The sequence below is a fragment of the Emys orbicularis genome, chromosome 6, assembly GCF_028017835.1.
Source record: "Emys orbicularis isolate rEmyOrb1 chromosome 6, rEmyOrb1.hap1, whole genome shotgun sequence".
In the NCBI taxonomy this organism is placed as follows: domain Eukaryota; kingdom Metazoa; phylum Chordata; order Testudines; family Emydidae; genus Emys; species Emys orbicularis.
In genome coordinates this window covers 122460878-122479352 of record NC_088688.1, presented here as the reverse complement: position 1 = coordinate 122479352, position 18475 = coordinate 122460878, and the positions used below count along the sequence as shown (strand labels likewise).

The following is an 18475-nucleotide window of genomic DNA, read 5'->3' as shown; positions in this document are numbered from 1 at the left end:
CTAAATCAAGAATTGCCTCTTCCAGGACCAGCTGCTCCAAGAAGCAGTCATTAAGGGTGTCTAGAACATTTTATCTCTCCATCCCATCCTGAGGTGACATGTACCCAATCAATATGAGGATAGCTGAAATCCCTCATTATTATTGGGTCTTCCGGTTTTTGTCACCTCTCTAATCTCCCTGCACATTTCACAATTACCATCATCATCCTGGTCAGGTAGTCGGTCGTATATTCCTACTACCATACTCGTTATTCATTAGTCATGGAATTTCTATCCGTAGCCATTCTATGGTACAGTTTGATTCATTTAAGATTTTAAGACTTCTTTCCAGTCTGAATTTGTCTAGTTTCAACTTCCAGACATTAGATCATGTTACCCCTTTCTCTGCTAGATTGAAGAGCCCATTAGCAAGTATTTATTCCCCATGTAGGTACATAAAGGCTTAAATTTTTAAACAGTGAGGGCAATTAGCCACTAGAACAAGTTACCAAGGTTCATAGTGGATGATCCAGCACTGGCAATTTTTAAATGAAGATTGGAGGTTTTTCCAAAAGATCTCCTCTAGGAATTATTCCAAGGAAGTTCTAGGGCAGGGGTAGGCAACCTATGGCATGTGTGCCAAAGGTGGCATGTGAGCTGATTTTCAATGGCACTCACACTGCCCGGGTCCTGGCCACCGCTCCGGGAGGAGGGGGGAGCTCTGCATTTTAATTTAATTTTAAATGAAGCTTTTTAAACATTTTAAAAACCTTATTTACTTTACATACAACAATAGTTTAGTTATATATTATAGACTTATAGAAAGAGACCTTCTAAAAACGTTAAAATGTATTACTGGCACGCGAAACCTTAAATTAGAGTGAATAAATGAAGACTCAGCACACCACTTCTGAAAGGTTGCTGACCCCTGTTCTAGGGCCTGGTGTTCTAGAGAAGGTCAGACTAGATGATCACAATGGTCCCTTCTGGTTTTGAAATCTAAGAATCTCTATGAATGTTCCCCCTCCAAACACCACACCCCACAACTCCCACAGGGTTCACAAAGCTCTGCTCTGTTTCCCTTTCCACTTCATGCAGTCACAGTAATCAAGTCACCCCTCAACCTTCTCTTTAAATTAAGCTCATGACCCTTTCCTCAAACCTAGGCTGGACTTCACGTAGAGAACAGAACTGAACCCCACCTGGATGTGGGGTGGTCTCTGGCTCAAGGGGAAATTTTTTCACAACCCTAGAGCAGATCCTAAGAGTATGTAACTGGTTAAGTTGACGTTAACTGGTCCTGAAGATGGTATGCATCTCTGTGATGATCCCATTAAAACACATCATAAGCGCCGACTCCGTGGGTGCTCCGGGGCTGGACCACCCACAGGGAAAACCTGGTGGGTGCAGAGCAGCTCCCCTCCCGCCCCAGCTCACCTCTGCCTCCGCTCCGCCTCTGCCTCCTCCCCCGAGCGTGCCGCCGCATCCTGCTTCTCCCACCTCCCTCCCAGCGCTTGCGCCGCAAAACAGCTGTTTCGCGCGGCAAGCCTGGGAGGGAAGGGGGAGGAGGGGGAATGCAGCGCACTTGGGGGAGGAGGCAGGGCCAGGGCGGGGATTTGGGGAGGGGTACAATAGGGGCAGGGAGGGGCGGGGTTAGGGCGGGGACTTTGGGGCAGGGGTGGAGTTGGGGCGGGGGCGCGAGCACCCACCAGCGCAGAAAAAAGTTGGCGCCTGTGAAACACATCTGTAAAATCCGTGTAGCAGTCTTCAGAGCACAGAAGACTGGGCCTGGAATGGAGGTCACTCAACATGAGTAAGACAAATTACTGTGCTGGTCTGTCTTTTCCTGTTTCTTAGCTCCACCACCCTTCCCAGGGATTCCGCTTTGGAACGGTGCGAGAAAGCAGCGCTGAAGATTATGTCAGGCAGAGCTTCCCAGAGATGCACGAGTACATGAGACGGTACAATGTACCTGCAACTCCTGATGGAGTGGAGCACCTGAAGTGAGTCTCTGCATGCTAGCTTCATGTGATAACAGGCTGATCAAAGAGTAATTAATTTCACAGTCCTTGGCTTCACTAAGGCCCTAGTTCAAAGCTCCTTGAAGCTAATGGACATATTTCCAGTTACTTCAATGGGTCTTAGTTATTCTAAGTGTCCACTGTACATGCTTTCTAGATTCAACCTGCTTTGTATATTTTTTAAAAGGGTAACAAACTTTGCTTGCCTGGATCATATCCGATTTTCCATTTTCCAAGGCATCAGCAGCATTGGGTTGGCATGGCAGAGCCGGCGAAGAAGGCACAAGCTCATTCTCCATCACTAGAATGGAGCAATGCCAATGTAACAATGACAGCCTGGATAGCACAGAGAGGCACTTACAGTCCTCAGGCAAAGCAGCCCTTTCCATTGCCACTATAGTGCCAAGATGACCCGTCTGTTGCTAACTGGTGGCAAAATAAATCCAGGCAGGTTTCAGTGCTTGGAAGATATTCATTAGGCGGTGGGCACTATCCATGAGGCAGGTGCAAAGTACTGATAAAAACAAACCTTAGAAATCTCCGTGTCTCCCACACAATAGCAATAGGTGGATTGCCCCCAACAGAGATTCCTTAGAAAGATGTATAAAAGAATTAGCCATTAATTTAAATAAGAACATTAGTGACACTAGATCATTCTTATAATTTTCCACCATCAGTCCTCATGCTTCCAGAAAGGTGTGGGCTTTCAAATATGTTTCCCCCACAATGTTTTGCAATTGATTACATACATTGCAAGGTAGGAGGCTGCAATCATGGGCATCATCACCCACAGTTTAGATCCCCTGGTGATCTGTATAACAAAATGCCTCTAATTATATTTTTTAATAATTTTTATGGCGCCCTGATTGGTTTTCATGATTAACTCCTAAGACACTGCCACATCCCCAGCGGGTGTAATTCAGTATAGTTCCATGGAAGCAAGTGGATCTCTGCCAGTTCGGGATTTGGGCACTTGTTTTTTTCCTTGATTGGATGAGAACACATGCCACCATTTCCACACATGCCTTCAGTACTTTCAAATTTGCTTTCCATAAAACATTCATACCAGTGAAACTCAGTCATCTAAATGTTCATGGAACACAAATACAAGAGAAAAGCAAGCCTGGATGAAGGACATACATTTTAAAATAGCAGCATGTATCCATGGAAAACCTTTCGTAGGGTTTGCCCAGCTCTAATTTTTAAGATAGTGTAGATCGATGTTAGAAGCAGCATAAGGAAACCGAGCCTGAGTGACAACCTTGGAGATTTTTGGTTTCCTCCCCGGTGGTCTTTGTGCTACTGTGCAAGAAACTCAATTTGATTCTCACCCTGTTGCACTTTCCTTCTTCCAGGTCAAAGATATGTCAAGTGAACAGAACTGGTCTGTATATGAATATTCTGCTAGCCAGATCAACCTCTCTGCACATGAACCCTTCAGTCTTTGATATTTCACTCAATTCTGTGTTTATATCAATAGCCCCTGATCCTCATCTTTATTGGGCTTATAAATTAGGTTTTGGCTTGGTTTCGTGTTGGGTTTATATCAGAAGCTTCCTAAAAACTAGATCAAATATATTCCTGGTTTCCAGCCCTGAAACAATCGCTTCTGTATCAATGAACATAACTGTACAGCTTCTCTTATCGATTCTATTTTCTTACTTTGATCTTAAATACAGGCATGATCCAGAGAAACTAGATGCCTTCATCATGGATAAAGCACTCTTAGATTATGAAGTGTCAATAGATGCTGACTGCAAACTTTTGACAGTGGGGAAACCGTTTGCCATTGAAGGTATTTCAGACAGTATCCTTCTCCTTCTGATACATTCTGCCTGCCAACATGGAATGCAGACATCAGAATTAAAGAATATTGGCCAGATTCTGACCCCACTGAACTCAGCAAAACTTCTATAGAATATCAGAGATGGAAGGGACCTCAGGAGGTCATCTAGTCCAACCCCCTGCTCAAAGCAGGACCAATCCCCAGACAGATTTTTGCCCCAGATCCCTAAATGGCCCCCTCAAGGATTAAACTCACAACCCTGGGTTTAGCAGGCCAATGCTCAAACCACTGAGCTATCCCTCCCCCTGACTATCCATCAACTTCAGTGAAGCCAGGATTTCCCCTTATTTGTCTTTCAGTGTTTTCATTTCAGCTTTCAAATCGCTTGTCTATTACATTAACGTATGTTCTCTGTCTCACCGTTATTTATATTGTGGTAGCACCTATGAACCCCACTCAGGGAACCCCATTTTGTTAAGCACCGTTCACACACAGAACACGAGTCTCTCTCAAAGAGCTTGCCATCTAAGTATTTAATCTCAGGCTAGTCCTATGTAGGCTAAATAGGAGAATATAGCCTGCTGAAAGGGTGCTTTGTGATTAGGGGAGTGGCTCTTATAAAACAAAATGCTTAGACATGCTCTACAGTAATTGCCCCAAACATTAAAGTAACTCTATGGTAAGTGGTTGAGTCTATTGCTATGGAATGGGGTGGTATTTCTTTATAAAGACAGCATCCCCACTGGGATTTATCTGTGCCTATGGGGCTAATCCTGCTTGCTCCTGTGTGGGAATGGAAAGCCTTGAAGGCATCAGAACCTATCCATGTTGACTGCGCTCGGGACATAGGATGCCGGAGGACTGGTGCAAACGGGATGTGGATGTCTTGCCCCTAGAGCTGTGATCCCCAAGGACGATTTTTTTCATTGTTGCAAGGGAGAGGCAGATAGTTTGATGGTCAATGGCGAGGTAGGTCCACTGGCCATGTCCCCTTGCACTGAAGAGCTACTGTAGCCCTAAAGCAGTGATAAGTGCTTGGTGGTAGTATTTCTACCACATCCACAGTGGATCACCCTGCACCAAGCCTGCGTATGCAGTCTTCCCTCAGGGAATAGAAATTGACCCTGTACTTGGAAAAAGCAGTATCTAATGATACCTGTACCACTGTCAGACAGGGGAGACTCATTTTCACAGTTCAGGATGGAATAACGTAGCTACTGAAAGACTTTTCACCCATAATACTGGCAAATTCAAAAACTCCATTCCCCCTCTGTAGGCACACCCCCCCTCCAGAATGGATTCCCATAATCCCCCTTTCAAACAGTCAGCTTGATTATTCAGCTGGGGCTCGATTTAAAATAACTAATTCACCCTCTCCAGTTACCTGACCTCTTAAAATGCCAGTATATTAACAGTGACACACAGACAGCTTCACAATGCAGCCGGAAAGCAAAACTTATCAATGAGCCCTGCAAAACACATTAGCAGCTATTACACTTCGGGCTTTGTTTTTGTGAGGGATGGGCCATGGAAATGATTTCCCCCCCCTCCTTCCAAGAACAATCAATCCAGTCGCACCATCACAAGGCGAGGCGACCTCTCCCAGAACGTAAACAGATTCAGGAATTTAACACGGGAAATGAAGCGATGGAAGCGGAGTAGTTTAATCATTCAATCTAGAGCCATCAAAAATGCCAACCATATAGCAAATCCCTTTTGCTGGAACTGAACAGTGACACTAAGTTGTAGCCATTTTATAGCACACTAGGACATTAAAAAAGCAATCCATTTTTATTTCCCACCAGGGGTTATAATGGTCATAAAATCTGTCTATGCATCAGCAGTTAGGTTTACACTTCATTAAGCGTACATGTGAGAATGTCTAGCTTTATGGAGATAGCTACAAAATTACCAAACTTTGAATCCATTGAAGTCAGAAACAGTAAAAATAATAAAATCAGGAACTACAGCTTCTAGCATCAAACTACCACCTATTTATGATGCATATTGTACTTGTTATTTTGTGCTGTCTTTTGTGTTTTTCCCCACACACGGAGTAGCCATAGACTTCCAGTCTGAACTCCTTATCTTTAAGATTAAGGAAAACAAAAGAACACAAGTAAATGTTCCATCTTGGAACAGTGTGTATGTCTCCTCTGTACAGCTAGTTATACAGGCTGCAGGAACTTGGAGAAAAACAAACAACCACCACCTCTTATAGTGTACGGTCCATCAGTAGATTTCAAAGCATTTTACAGTCGGAGGTCAGTTTCATTATTCCCATTTTAGAGATGGGAAAATTGAGGCACAGAGCAGGAAAGCGACTTACCCAAGGTCACCTATCAGGCCAATGGCATAGCCAGGAATAGAACTCAAGTCTTCTGAGTCCCAGTGCAGTGGTCTATCATCTGCACACCAAAGTTTTTAGAAATGTAAGGTGCAATACACAGATAACAAAGATGCCATCATTTGACATCTATATACCCATCACAATGCTACCTCGCTTCATTGTGTAGCAAGCCACTGGGGCCGCAGACTTCCTGCTGGTATTCAGTTTGCATCTCCATCTCTGTCCACAAAATATTTTTGGTACAGTGTTTGTGAGACGAGGCTACACTTTAAAGAGGGTACATCTAAGCTGCGAACCAAAAACCATGGAGCCGCGTATGTCAAAAGAGTAGTTGTACAGGCAATTGGTAATTTCCTGCTGGCAAATGACAAGGCGCGTGTGCAGTTACTTGTTTAATGTGCACAGTTGTATGCTTCATGTGCACAAATTAGGGTATTTTAAAAATAAAAAAAAAAGTTTTTTTTTCTAAAATGTGGCATCCAGTAATTAGAATTATTGAGTCTGTTTCTCATTTGCACCAAGGATTTTTTACAGTACTCTGGAAGTGTAAAAGGACCCTCAGGTGGATATAAAATACATGGGTGCCTGTTTAAAGTCCCTTTACACTGTCAGAGCAGCATAAAAGAATTTTCGGCTATGTCTACACTGGAGCTGGGAGGTGTAATTCCCAGTTTGGGTCGATATACACAAACAGTAGTTTGAGCAGAGCTAGCATCTGTGTGTCTACCCGAGCTGGGAATCACAGCTCCCAACTGTGGGTGTAGACATTGCCTGAGTCAGTGTGAATGAGAATCAGGCCCACTGGGTATTGAGCTATTGTGAGGTATAGCAATACAATCTTACTGCAATAAAATCTCACAATATCTCAGTACATTTTTAAAATAATTCAGTAAATACTACATGATTCTCCATTGCAGAGTCCAAATACATGTCTGCACCTGTAATATGTGCCTTCTAATCAAGAAATATAGGGCCAGATTCCAATTTACACCAAGGCCACCTTGTGCTGCTCTGGGAGTGTGAAGTGGCTGCAAAGTGGTTGGAGTCAGGGATGGCAATTTCCTGTGGAAAACTAGTTTAGGAAGGGGCAGTGGGAACATGGTAAGTGGGGAACATGGAGACCTGGGAGATGGGTCGGAAACGAGAGGGAGTGTGGGCTATATTGGCAGAGAGAAAGGAGGGTCAGGGCAAAACTGGGAGGCAAGATCAAACCAGTATCTTAGATGCCTATATACAAATGCGAGAAGTATGGGTAATAAGCAGGAAGAACTGGAAGTGCTAATAAATAAATACAACTATGACATTGTTGGCATCACTGAAACTTGGTGGGATAATACACATGATTGGAATGTTGGTGTGGATGGGTACAGCTTGCTCAGGAATGATAGACAGGGGGAAAAGGGAGGAGGTGTTGCCTTATATATTAAAAATGTACACACTTGGACTGAGGTGGAGATGGACATAGGAGACGGAAGTGTTGAGAGTCTCTGGGTTAGGCTAAAAGGGGTAAATAACAAGGGTGATGTCATGCTAGGAGTCTACTACAGGCCACCTAACCAGGTGGAAGAGGTGGATGAGGCTTTTTTTAAACAACTAACAAAATCATCCAAAGCCCAAGATTTGGTGGTGATGGGGGACTTCAACTATCCAAATATATGTTGGGAAAATAACACAGCAGGGCACAGACTATCCAACAAATTCTTGGACTGCATTGCAGACAACTTTTTATTTCAGAAGGTTGAAAAAGCTACTAGGGGGGAAGCTGTTCTAGACTTGATTTTAACAAATAGGGAGGAACTCGTTGAGAATTTGAAAGTAGAGGGCAGCTTGGGTGAAAGTGATCATGAAAACATAGAGTTTGCAATTCTAAGGAAGGGTAGAAGGGAGTACAGCAAAATAGAGACAATGGATTTCAGGAAGGCGGATTTTGGTAAGCTCAGAGAGCTGATAGGTAAGGTCCCATGGGAATCAAGACTGAGGGGAAAAACAACTGAGGAGAGTTGGCAGTTTTTCAAAGGGACACTATTAAGGGCCCAAAAGCAAGCTATTCCGCCGGTTAGGAAAGATAGAAAATGTGGCAAAAGACCACCTTGGCTTAACCACGAGATCTTGCATGATCTAAAAAATAAAAAGGAGTCATATAAAAAATGGAAACTAGGACAAATTACAAAGGATGAATATAGGCAAATAACACAGGAATGCAGGGGCAAGATTAGAATGGCAAAGGCACAAAATGAGCTCAAACTAGCTACAGGAATAAAGGGAAACAAGAAGACTTTTTATCAATACATTAGAAGCAAGAGGAAGACCAAAGACAGGGTAGGCCCACTGCTCAGTGAGGAGGGAGAAACAGTAACAGGAAACTTGGAAATGGCAGAGATGCTTAATGACTTCTTTTTTTCGGTCTTCACCGAGAAGTCTGAAGGAATGCCTAACATAGTGAATGCTGATGGGAAGGGGATAGGTTTAGCAGATAAAATAAAAAAAGAACAAGTTAAAAATCACTTAGGAAAGTTAGATGCCTGCAAGTCACCAGGGCCTGATGAAATGCATCCTAGAATACTCAAGGAGCTAATAGAGGAGGTATCTGAGCCTCTAGCTATTATCTTTGGAAAATCATGGAAGACGGGAGAGATTCCAGAAGACTGGAAAAGGGCAAATATAGTAACCATCTATAAAAAGTGAAATAAAAACAACCCAGGAAACTACAGACCAGTTAGTTTAACTTCTGTGCCAGGGAATATAATGGAGCAAGTACTTAAGAAAATCATCTGCAAACACTTGGAAGGTGGTAAGGTGATAGGGAATAGCCAGCATGGATTTGTAAAGAACAAATCATGTCCAACCAATCTGATAGCTTTCTTTGATAGGATAACGAGTCTTGTGGATAAGGGAGAAGCTGTGGTATACCTAGGCTTTAGTAAGGCATTTGATACGGTCTCGCATGATATTCTTATTGATAAACGGCAAATACAATTTAGATGGGGCTACTATAAGGTGGGTGCATAACTGGCTGGATAACCGTACTCAGAGAGTTGTTATTAATGGTTCCCAATCCTGCTGGAAAGGCATAACAAGTGGGGTTCCGCAGGGGTCTGTTTTGGGACCAGCTCTGTTCAATATCTTCATTAACGACTTAGATATTGGCATAGAAAGTACGCTTATTAAGTTTGCAGATGATACCAAACTGGGAGGGATTGCAACTGCTTTGGAGGACAGGGTCATAATTCAAAATGATCTGGACAAATTGGAGAAATGGTCTGAGGTAAACAGGATGAAGTTTAACAAAGACAAATGCAAAGTGCTCCACTTAGGAAGGAACAATCAGTTTCACACATACAGAATGGGAAGAGACTGTCTAGGAAGGAGTACGGCAGAAAGGGATCTAGGGGTTATAGTGGACCACAAGCTAAATATGAGTCAACAGCGTGATGCTGTTGCAAAAGAAGCAAACATGATTCTGGGATGTATTAAGAGGTGTGTTGAGAGCAAGACACGAGAAGTCATTCTTCCGCTCTACTCTGCGCTGGTTAGGCCTCAACTGGAGTATTGTGTCCAGTTCTGGGCACCGCATTTCAAGAAAGATGTGGAGAAATTGGAGAGGGTCCAGAGAAGAGCAACAAGAATGATTAAAGGTCTTGAGAACATGACCTATGAAGGAAGGCTGAAAGAATTGGGTTTGTTTAGTTTGGAAAAGAGAAGACTGAGAGGGGACATGATAGCAGTTTTCAGGTATCTAAAAGGGTGTCATAAGGAGGAGGGAGAAAACTTGTTCACCTTAGCCTCTAAGGATAGAACAAGAAGCAATGGGCTTAAACTGCAGCAAGGGAGGTTTAGGTTGGACATTAGGAAAAAGTTCCTAACTGTCAGGGTGGTTAAACACTGGAATAAATTGCCTAGGGAGGTTGTGGAATCTCCATCTCTGGAGATATTTAAGAGTAGGTTAGATAAATGTCTATCCGGGATGGTCTAGACAGTATTTGGTCCTGCCATGAGGGCAGGGGACTGGACTCAATGACCTCTCGAGGTCCCTTCCAGTCCTAGAATCTATGAATCTATGAAATACTGGCTTAAATCAGGAAAAATAATTGCATCAGTGTCCATCAAGTTCAGCAAGCATAGAACAAATCTTTTCAAACTTCAGATACATCCATTCAAAACTGAGGAATAGTCTCGGTCTAGCCACTCCATCAAAATTGGTCTTCTGCTACAGAACGCTTTATGACACAATGATCCAGTCTGCAACTCTCACATGCGTCTGATTTCTTAATGCTTCAAGCCTACAGCTCTGCATTGCTGTCATTTTCATATAATCGAATGGTTGTTGAATGTTGTTTATATGAGAGTGGAAACTGAAATTAGAGTCAAGACATGTATAACTTCCTTGAGAAAATACCAAATCAAAACATATACAGACGTTCCGAAGTTCAATATTATAATTCTATATATTAGCATTACGCCCACTGCAGTTTTATTTTTTATTTGTACAACCCTAAATTAATCTATGAATATATTGCCTTATGTAACCACAATTTGAATATAGAACTAAAACTAAGTGTAATGTGGTATGCATTAACAAAACAGTTTTTAAAATAGAAAATGCCTTAAACTGCGACTAACTATTTTTCCCCAGGATGGTCAAAACAATGATTTTACCTGGTAAAAAACCACTTTGGTAAATATCATGCCAGCCCGGCTTGGAATTTATTCCCACTTGAAGGCCCTTTTACATTGCCAGAGTGATGTAAAGAGGTCTGGGTATAAATGAGACTGAGGCCCATAGCAAATGCATAGAAGAGGCTGTGTTTCTGAAATGAAGGCATTCAGAAAACATTCACATGCATGTTGCAGTATCACTGTGTTGAACTTCTTTGGCTTGTAATTGTGCACTTTTGTTTTTGCAGGCCTAGTCATTTGCATGAGTAATTTTGTGTGCACAAATGCGGTTTGCATGATCCTGTTTTGCATTGTGAAATCTCATTTGGGTTTGGGCCCCTTCACACTATAGATGAGTCAATACACAGCTTTGGACCTGGTTTTTGGACCCTAGAGCAAAGCACAGCACCGAGCTGTGCCACACACATACCTGAAGAGGATGTGTTGATACCAACTACTCATAGACAACCAAAACCAACCCAACTAAAAAACCTTGTATTTGTATTTTCTCCTAGGATACGGCATTGGCCTTCCCCCAAATTCTCCACTGACCTCAAATATATCTGAGCTCATAAGCCAATACAAGTCCCATGGCTTCATGGACGTGCTGCATGACAAGTGGTACAAGGTAGTACCATGTGGGAAAAGAAGTTTTGCTGTCACTGAGGTAAGCAATCCATTTAGTGGTCATAGAAATGACCGTGTCTGGGGTTTGTGCTGACTGCTTATTATTTGGAAGGTTCATGACACATAAACAGACAAGAGTCTCTGGCTGGGCGAGATTACAATCTAAGGCTTGAAGTGGTAGCTCGATGAGCTATGATTACTAATACACCAGTGTGGTAGGGAACAGAGCACAGGGATAACAGGAGTAAGATTGCATGGTTGCATTGGATGGTGAAGCTTGCATCACGTAGGTTCTGTACGTGTGTTAGAGCAGAATACAATGTGTAATGTTGCAACGTGTGGTTAGAACAGCAGATTTTGTAGATGCAGGTACACGTTGTTAAGTGGAATCAGTTTAGTGTAGTTGTACAGTGACTAGTTTTAGTTTCACATAGGTCACTCTCTGAAGTAGCTGACAGCAGGAATATCACAGGAAAAAGAACAGACTGGGGGAATCTCAGCTAGTCTATTAATATAACTGTGCCTACTGTATAACTCAGAGGGTACCTTCTGCTACAAGGATAACAAAGATTTCAGCTAATTACACTTTCTTAGGCCTGGTCCACACTAACCCCCCACTTCGGACTAAGGTACGCAAATTCAGCTACGTTAATAACGTAGCTGAATTCGAAGTACCTTAGTCCGAACTTACCACGGGTCCAGACGCTGCAGGCAGGCTCCCCCATCGATGCCGCATACTCCTCTTGCTGAGCTGGAGTACCGGCGTCGACGGCAAGCACTTCCGGGATCGATTTATCGCGTCTAGACAAGACGCGATAAATCGATCCCAGAAGATCGATCGCTTACATCCGGACCAGGAAGTAAGTATAGACGTACCCCTATTTGCAGATTGGAACATTAGAATCTAAAAATAGGGGGCTTTAAGCTATCATTGTACGAACAAAGTAAATGCATATTTAATAACTTAGCAAAACTGAAGTATAAAAAAGGCCAATCCTCAGCTGGAGTAATCTGGCGTGACTCTACTGAAATCAACGGATCTAAGCCAATGTTTAGAGCAGCTGAGAATATGGTCCATTGCAGAATAAAAAGACATCTAATATGAATGAGAAGAGAGGTAGTCTTCTTGGGAGAATCTAAGGGTTAAAAGGTTAAAAAGTGAATTCAAGAAATCAAAGTCTTGAGGAACCTAAAAAGAGCTTGTAGCTTAGAAATTAGCATGTTACGTACATTTTGTTCCGAAGTGTGGTACCCTGACACAAGCTATCAAATTCCTGCTCATATGAAGTACACAGTCATGGATCCACTGTCCCTTCCTCAGCTGATTCAGCCCAACCCTACCCCAGCCCTCAGGGTTACATGGGTATCTGGAAGAGCGACCAGAAAATTCCACACAAGAGCCTGATTTTGTGGAATTTCCATTTCTCCAGTTCTGCCCACGCCCAAAAGATTCAGATGAGCATCTCAATTCCTTGGTCTAACTGAACCACTAAAGCTATTGGAGGTTTATCCATCACTAATTGTTAATAGCATGCTCTAGAGACTGGCCCAAAGAAAAGCCCAGAAACGAATATCCTCAAACTTTGGTGGAGTGTAGATCTGAATCCGTATCTACATTTTGCAGCTTGCATCAGTGTTTAGTATTTTCATTAATGTCAACATGAACCTAATTAACACTTTTTTAGTTCCCTCAATAAAAACGTATACTTTTGTGTCTCTAATGTTCAGCCAAATTCCAGGAAAATAAATTTCGAGGGGGGGTGGGGTGGCGGGGAGAGAAGCTTAGTCCAGGCAATTTCTGATCCAGTTTATCTGGAAACGATATTAATATCCAAAGGGAAATGTTCTTGGGGAAAGGCCAGGTTTTAATGCAGCATATCGACTCTTGACAGACTGTTCATTCTGTGACCTCCTGTTATTTTACATTGGAAAACAAGTCTCTTGAATTAAACCTGATCAAGATTGCCAATAGGCAATGGCAGTTAATTAGCACAAGTTGCTTAAAATTGAAAACCCTTGTCTGCCAGGGACAAACTCGACTTTTGAGTGCTTCCCTATGAAATGTTAAATTGGCTTGTTAAGCTTTTGCATTTTAAAGAGGGCAGTCAAAGCTCAAATACATTTGACAAGTCTCTTTTTGAAGAGTCCTTTGGAAGCTTTGCCATGGAAGCAGGGCAATGTTTGTTTTCAACCCCATATAGAACTACATGGAGCATGGGACCATAATAAGGGAGCTTCATTAAACTGAATTGTAGAGTTTCTGAGCATGGGATTTAATCATACAAGACTGTAGTTCTGTGGTTGTTAGCAATGGGGGTTTCTTAACGTATACCCAGAAGCCTGAGTATAGAACTCCCCACGGAGCAGGGAATCTCACGTTTCAGTGAAATGCTCTTTTGCCTCTCCCCCAGTTACATCGACAACAAAATGGATGAACTGAATGACTTCGGTGTCTGATTCACAGAACCCCTAACCTCTGTCTGTCTCCATCTCGCTCTCTCGCCTACTTCCTACTAGAGACTGTGACACAGAAGGGCCAGGGAGCAGTGGTAGAGGGGAAATATATAAGCCCTAGGCTAATTAAGGTATGGTTCCCCGTAGACTAGGGAGGGTTGCTACAGGTTAATTGGAGCACCTGTAGTCAATTAAGGCCCTGTCAGGAACCTAGTAAAACCCCCCTGCTTCAGGCAGTCAGAGGAGAAAAGAAAAGACAAGATGACTGGAGCTTGGAGGTGTGTTGTGAGATCTGAAAGAGCAGAGAACCAAAGTAAGGGAGACTCCCTCTCCCAGTGTCTAAGGACTGAGGATAACCCCTCCCAAGGGGGAAGAGGGTAAGAAACCCACAGGGGTTGCAAGGAGCTGGGACTCAGAGCGAGGAGCAAACCCAGACCCCACCCCTGCTTCCCTCCTCTACCACCTTCCCGGGCCACTAGCGGGGCCTTTGGCGCCCAAGAGCAGGGGCAAAGGGTGGCGTTTTAGGGTCCCCCCACAAAAAAAGCACAGAACCCACCATATGAACATCGGCCATCTTGTCACAAGACCTATAGGGTCCACCAGCTGGCAATGTGCCATACAGATCACAACTCTCATCTCTGCTGTTAAAAATACATTGGAACTGCTGAACATGGATTTTTTCCTCCTCCTTTCCACTTTCACCCACACAGATGCATTGACATGCAGCCCCAGGGGGGCTGTTCAGACCTTGCACTACATGAAGCATGGCCAGCTCTCTTCATGAAAGTGAACTGAATAGAATCAGAGTCCGCTGGCGTTCTGATGGCAATGCAGCTCTCACAGACGGACTGACAGATGTCTAGAAGACTGTAGTCATTAAACCCCCTTGTTCATTTTGAAAGCTTCAATGATGTAGGTGGGCAAGGGACTCACCATCATACTGAAGTAGGGTTCTAAGGGGCAAGAGCCAGGGCTGGAGACATACCTCGTTGTCAGGAGCCTCTGAAGAAATTAATGCAGTCCAGGGCCATGTTAACTTTGACTTTTGAAACAATAGTTGTACAGCCACATAACCTATTCTTTAGTGTCAGGCAGAATAGATCTCAGGAGTGTGACATGTTGCTACGTGTTTTCTCCTCCACAAGTCAACCCATCACAGCATTTCACACCCATCCAAAACCAACAAAAAACAAAAAAAAAGCCTCCCAAAGTTTTTAGTGATCCAGACAAATTTTGGATGAATATATTAGACGGGTACAGACAAAAGCAGAAACCACCTGAAACCCAAAGATGTAAGATCTGCACCACACCATATCTAGAGCATTTTATTTGCATGTGTAGGGTCTAGAGAGAGAGTGGGGATATAAGGAACCTTACCTGTGGCATCAGTATCTCATTGAGTCAACTGAATTCCAGAATCAGACTTTTGGCTAGAGATAGAATTCAGATCCAGATTTTAAGCATCCCCAACATTAGTCAGTTCTGCAATTATGGCCACAGTTTCTTTCTACTTTTCTCAAGAGGCTCTTGGTTGGGGGGGGGTGGGCCTTTCTCAGGCCCTCAAGATTGTCTCTAAAATCTCAGGACTTTTGGCTGTGCCACCATAAGACTGACAGTGAATAGATTAGAAGAAGGAAAGATAGATAGGACCTGCCCAGGCAAGCTGCGGAGAAGATGCTCCTTGAGTCTTGCTATTTTCTAGATTCATTTAAAATCATTTATTTGATGTCTTTTTTTTTTTTAAAGGGTGGGAGAGCGTCAGTTAAGAGGGGTCATGTTGGTCTTTTCTCTTGCCCACTGTAAACATGCATGGATAGATCAAGACATTAAGAACTACAGCACATAATTACCTCAATAGAGACATCTAGTGGCTATAACATTAAAAAGGTTCCACATATCTTTGTTGAAGGAACATTACATACATGCTTTTTAGGTGCTACTTGTACTCAGTTAATGAGGGATGAATCAGGAAGGAAAGCAAACAATTTGTTGACCTGGAATGGATGAAATAGCAACCTGAAATCAGCAGACATTGAGAGAGACTAAATATTGAAACCATGTCATTCTTGTCATTTTTCTGATTATAACCAGTTTAAACACACAAAACTAATAAGAAGGTCTGCACCTGCACATCCATCTACTGTAAACACTGCAGTAACATTGTGACTGATCCAAAGCCCACTGAAATCAGTGATCTTCATGAGTTTGCAATCAAGCACTTTATGTAGTTTTAGCCCAGTCCTGTGTGATGCTAAGAGACCTGAGTCAGGATCATTGGGTCCTATGGTAACAGCTCAGACCATATCTGTCTGAGGCAGGTAGAAATGGTGGCATTATCAAAGCAGTCAAAGATTCCCAATGGCCTGCTAAAAATATGAATATGAGAAGAGATAAGGGAAGAGTGGGGAGAAACATCTGCAAAAATTTTCTCCAGTTCAAAAGAGCATTTCAGTTTGACTGTGTTCACAACCTGTGTGTGTTTCCTTTCTGCGAATCTTCAGATACGTCAGCTTTACTAGCTTTGTCACAATTCCAGGGTGAGCTGCATTTCAGACCCCTTTTAGTCCCTCTTGAGCACACCCTTCAGGTGACACTTCCCCTCTCTCACTTCCCCTCAGGGGCGGCTCCAGGCACCAGCGCAGCAAGCGCGTGCCTGGGGTTGCCAGCCGCGGGGGGCGGCCTGCTGGTTGCTGTAAGGGCGGCAGTCAGACAGCGTTCAGCGGCATGCCTCCGGGAGGTCCGCCGGTCCCGCAGTTTCGTTGGCAATTCGGCGGCAGGTACACCGAAAGCGCGGGACCGGCAGATCACCTGCAGAAACGCCGCCGAATCCGCATGACCAGCCGTGCTTGGGGCAGCAAAAAACAGAGCTGCCCCTGCTTCCCCTTGCAGGGGACTCTCAGTGGCCGCCCGCCCCCAGCTCCCAACAGCACTAACCCAACAGGCCAAACTGTGTTGGGCACCTTTGAGCACTTTGCCTCCAGGGGCCTGTGACTTAACCAGCGAGCTGGTTAAAGTGACTCAAAAATCGCTTCTTCACAACCAAGCATTAGTCAGTCACCCAGAGCACATAGCAAGCAGAGAGAAGGGATAAACAACAAAAGGCCTCTATGCCTGGCTCCTTCCTGCACTTTATTCTCTCCTTGCCAGTGTTGGATAAGTTCCACTCAGGCCAGACCTTCCTACTTCTAGGCATGGAGTGACAGACCCCTGCAGCTTTCTCTGTCTCTGTGTCAGAGACTCCTCTCCAGCCACCGCTGACTACTCAACCCTAGACCAGGATCTTTATAGTTTTAGTATCTCCTTTGACCCTGTTTTTGGGCCTGGGAAGACTAGATCTTGCTAGCCTTGCTGGAGCATTCCCCAGTTAGATTTAAGCTCTCTGGGGCAGAGACTGTATCTTTGTTCTGTTTGTACAGCACCCAGAACAATGGGGTCCTGTTCCATGATTGGGACTCCTAGGTACCACGGTAATACACATAAAAATAATGATCACACCGTGACCATGGTTTCCTCCAGGACCTTACCTATTCTCCAACTGTATTTTATCTTTGCCACTGTTGCATTTGCTGTTTGTTTTCCCCCCTACCAGCATCCTTTAAGTAAACTCTTTGCAGTCAGACAGGATAATAGCAAACAGATAAACTGAGGTGCATAAGACTTTCATAAAAAAAAAGCAGATAACTCCCTCATTCTTCATATGTGTAATATTTTTAACCTGAATGCTGGAATTTTCTATGAAAACTTTAACATATTTTATTACAATGACATTAATATACATGTAAAATTCATGCTTTCTTAAATATTTTCCCAGCACAATGCTTTATTAATAGAGCTGTGAAACACCTTTGCAATTAAGGCGGAGACCCTGTGACATCTGCCTGCAGGGCCGGCTCTAGGTTTTTTGCCAACCCAAGCAAAAAACAAAACAAACAAACAAAAACCCTCTGAGAGCGCAACTGCCAAAGCAAAAAACCAACCAACCAAAATAAAAACCCCACCCGGAATGCCGCCCCTGGAATTATGCCGCCCCAAGCACGTGCTTGGTTTGCTGGTCCTGTCTGCCTGGTTTGGGTTGTAATGACTAATTCAAAACTTAGACTACGTTCTTGGAGAAATTCACCAAAATTGCCAAAACGTTTGAGCAAATCTGGGCCCAGTCTCCAGCAGATGGAGGGTGATTTATGGTTTCATAAAGAAGAATCATAGAAGATTAGAGTTGGAAGAGACCTCAGGAGGTCATCTAGTCTAACCCCCTGCTCAAAGCAGGACCAACCCCAACTAAATCATCCCAGCCAGGGCTTTGCCAAGCCAGGCCTTAAAAACCTCTAAGGAAGGAGATTCCACCACCTCCCTAGGTAACCCATTCCAGTGCTTCACCACCCTCCTAGTGAAATAGTGTTTCCTAATATCCAACCTAGACCTCCCCCATTGCAACTTGAGACCATTGCTCCTTGTTCTGTCATCTGCCACCACTGAGAACAGCCAAGTTCCATCCTCTTTGGAACCCCCCTTCAGGTAGTTGAAAGCTGCTATCAAATCCCTCCTCACCCTTCTCTTCTGCAGACTAAATAAGCTCAGTTCCCTCAGCCTCTCCTCATAAAT

At 43.6% G+C, this 18475-nt stretch overlaps 1 protein-coding gene across 1 annotated transcript in view; it reads left to right on the top strand.

Annotated features, from left to right (window-relative positions):
* The window catches only part of GRIN3A (glutamate ionotropic receptor NMDA type subunit 3A), a 95447-nt gene that overhangs the window by 59275 nt on the left and 17697 nt on the right, over positions 1-18475 (top strand). The window contains exons 5-7 of the mRNA XM_065406674.1: positions 1837-1982; positions 3680-3795; positions 11308-11459. Of these exons, the coding sequence (XP_065262746.1) occupies positions 1837-1982; positions 3680-3795; positions 11308-11459 (414 nt within the window). The remainder of the gene's footprint in view (positions 1-1836; positions 1983-3679; positions 3796-11307; positions 11460-18475) is intronic.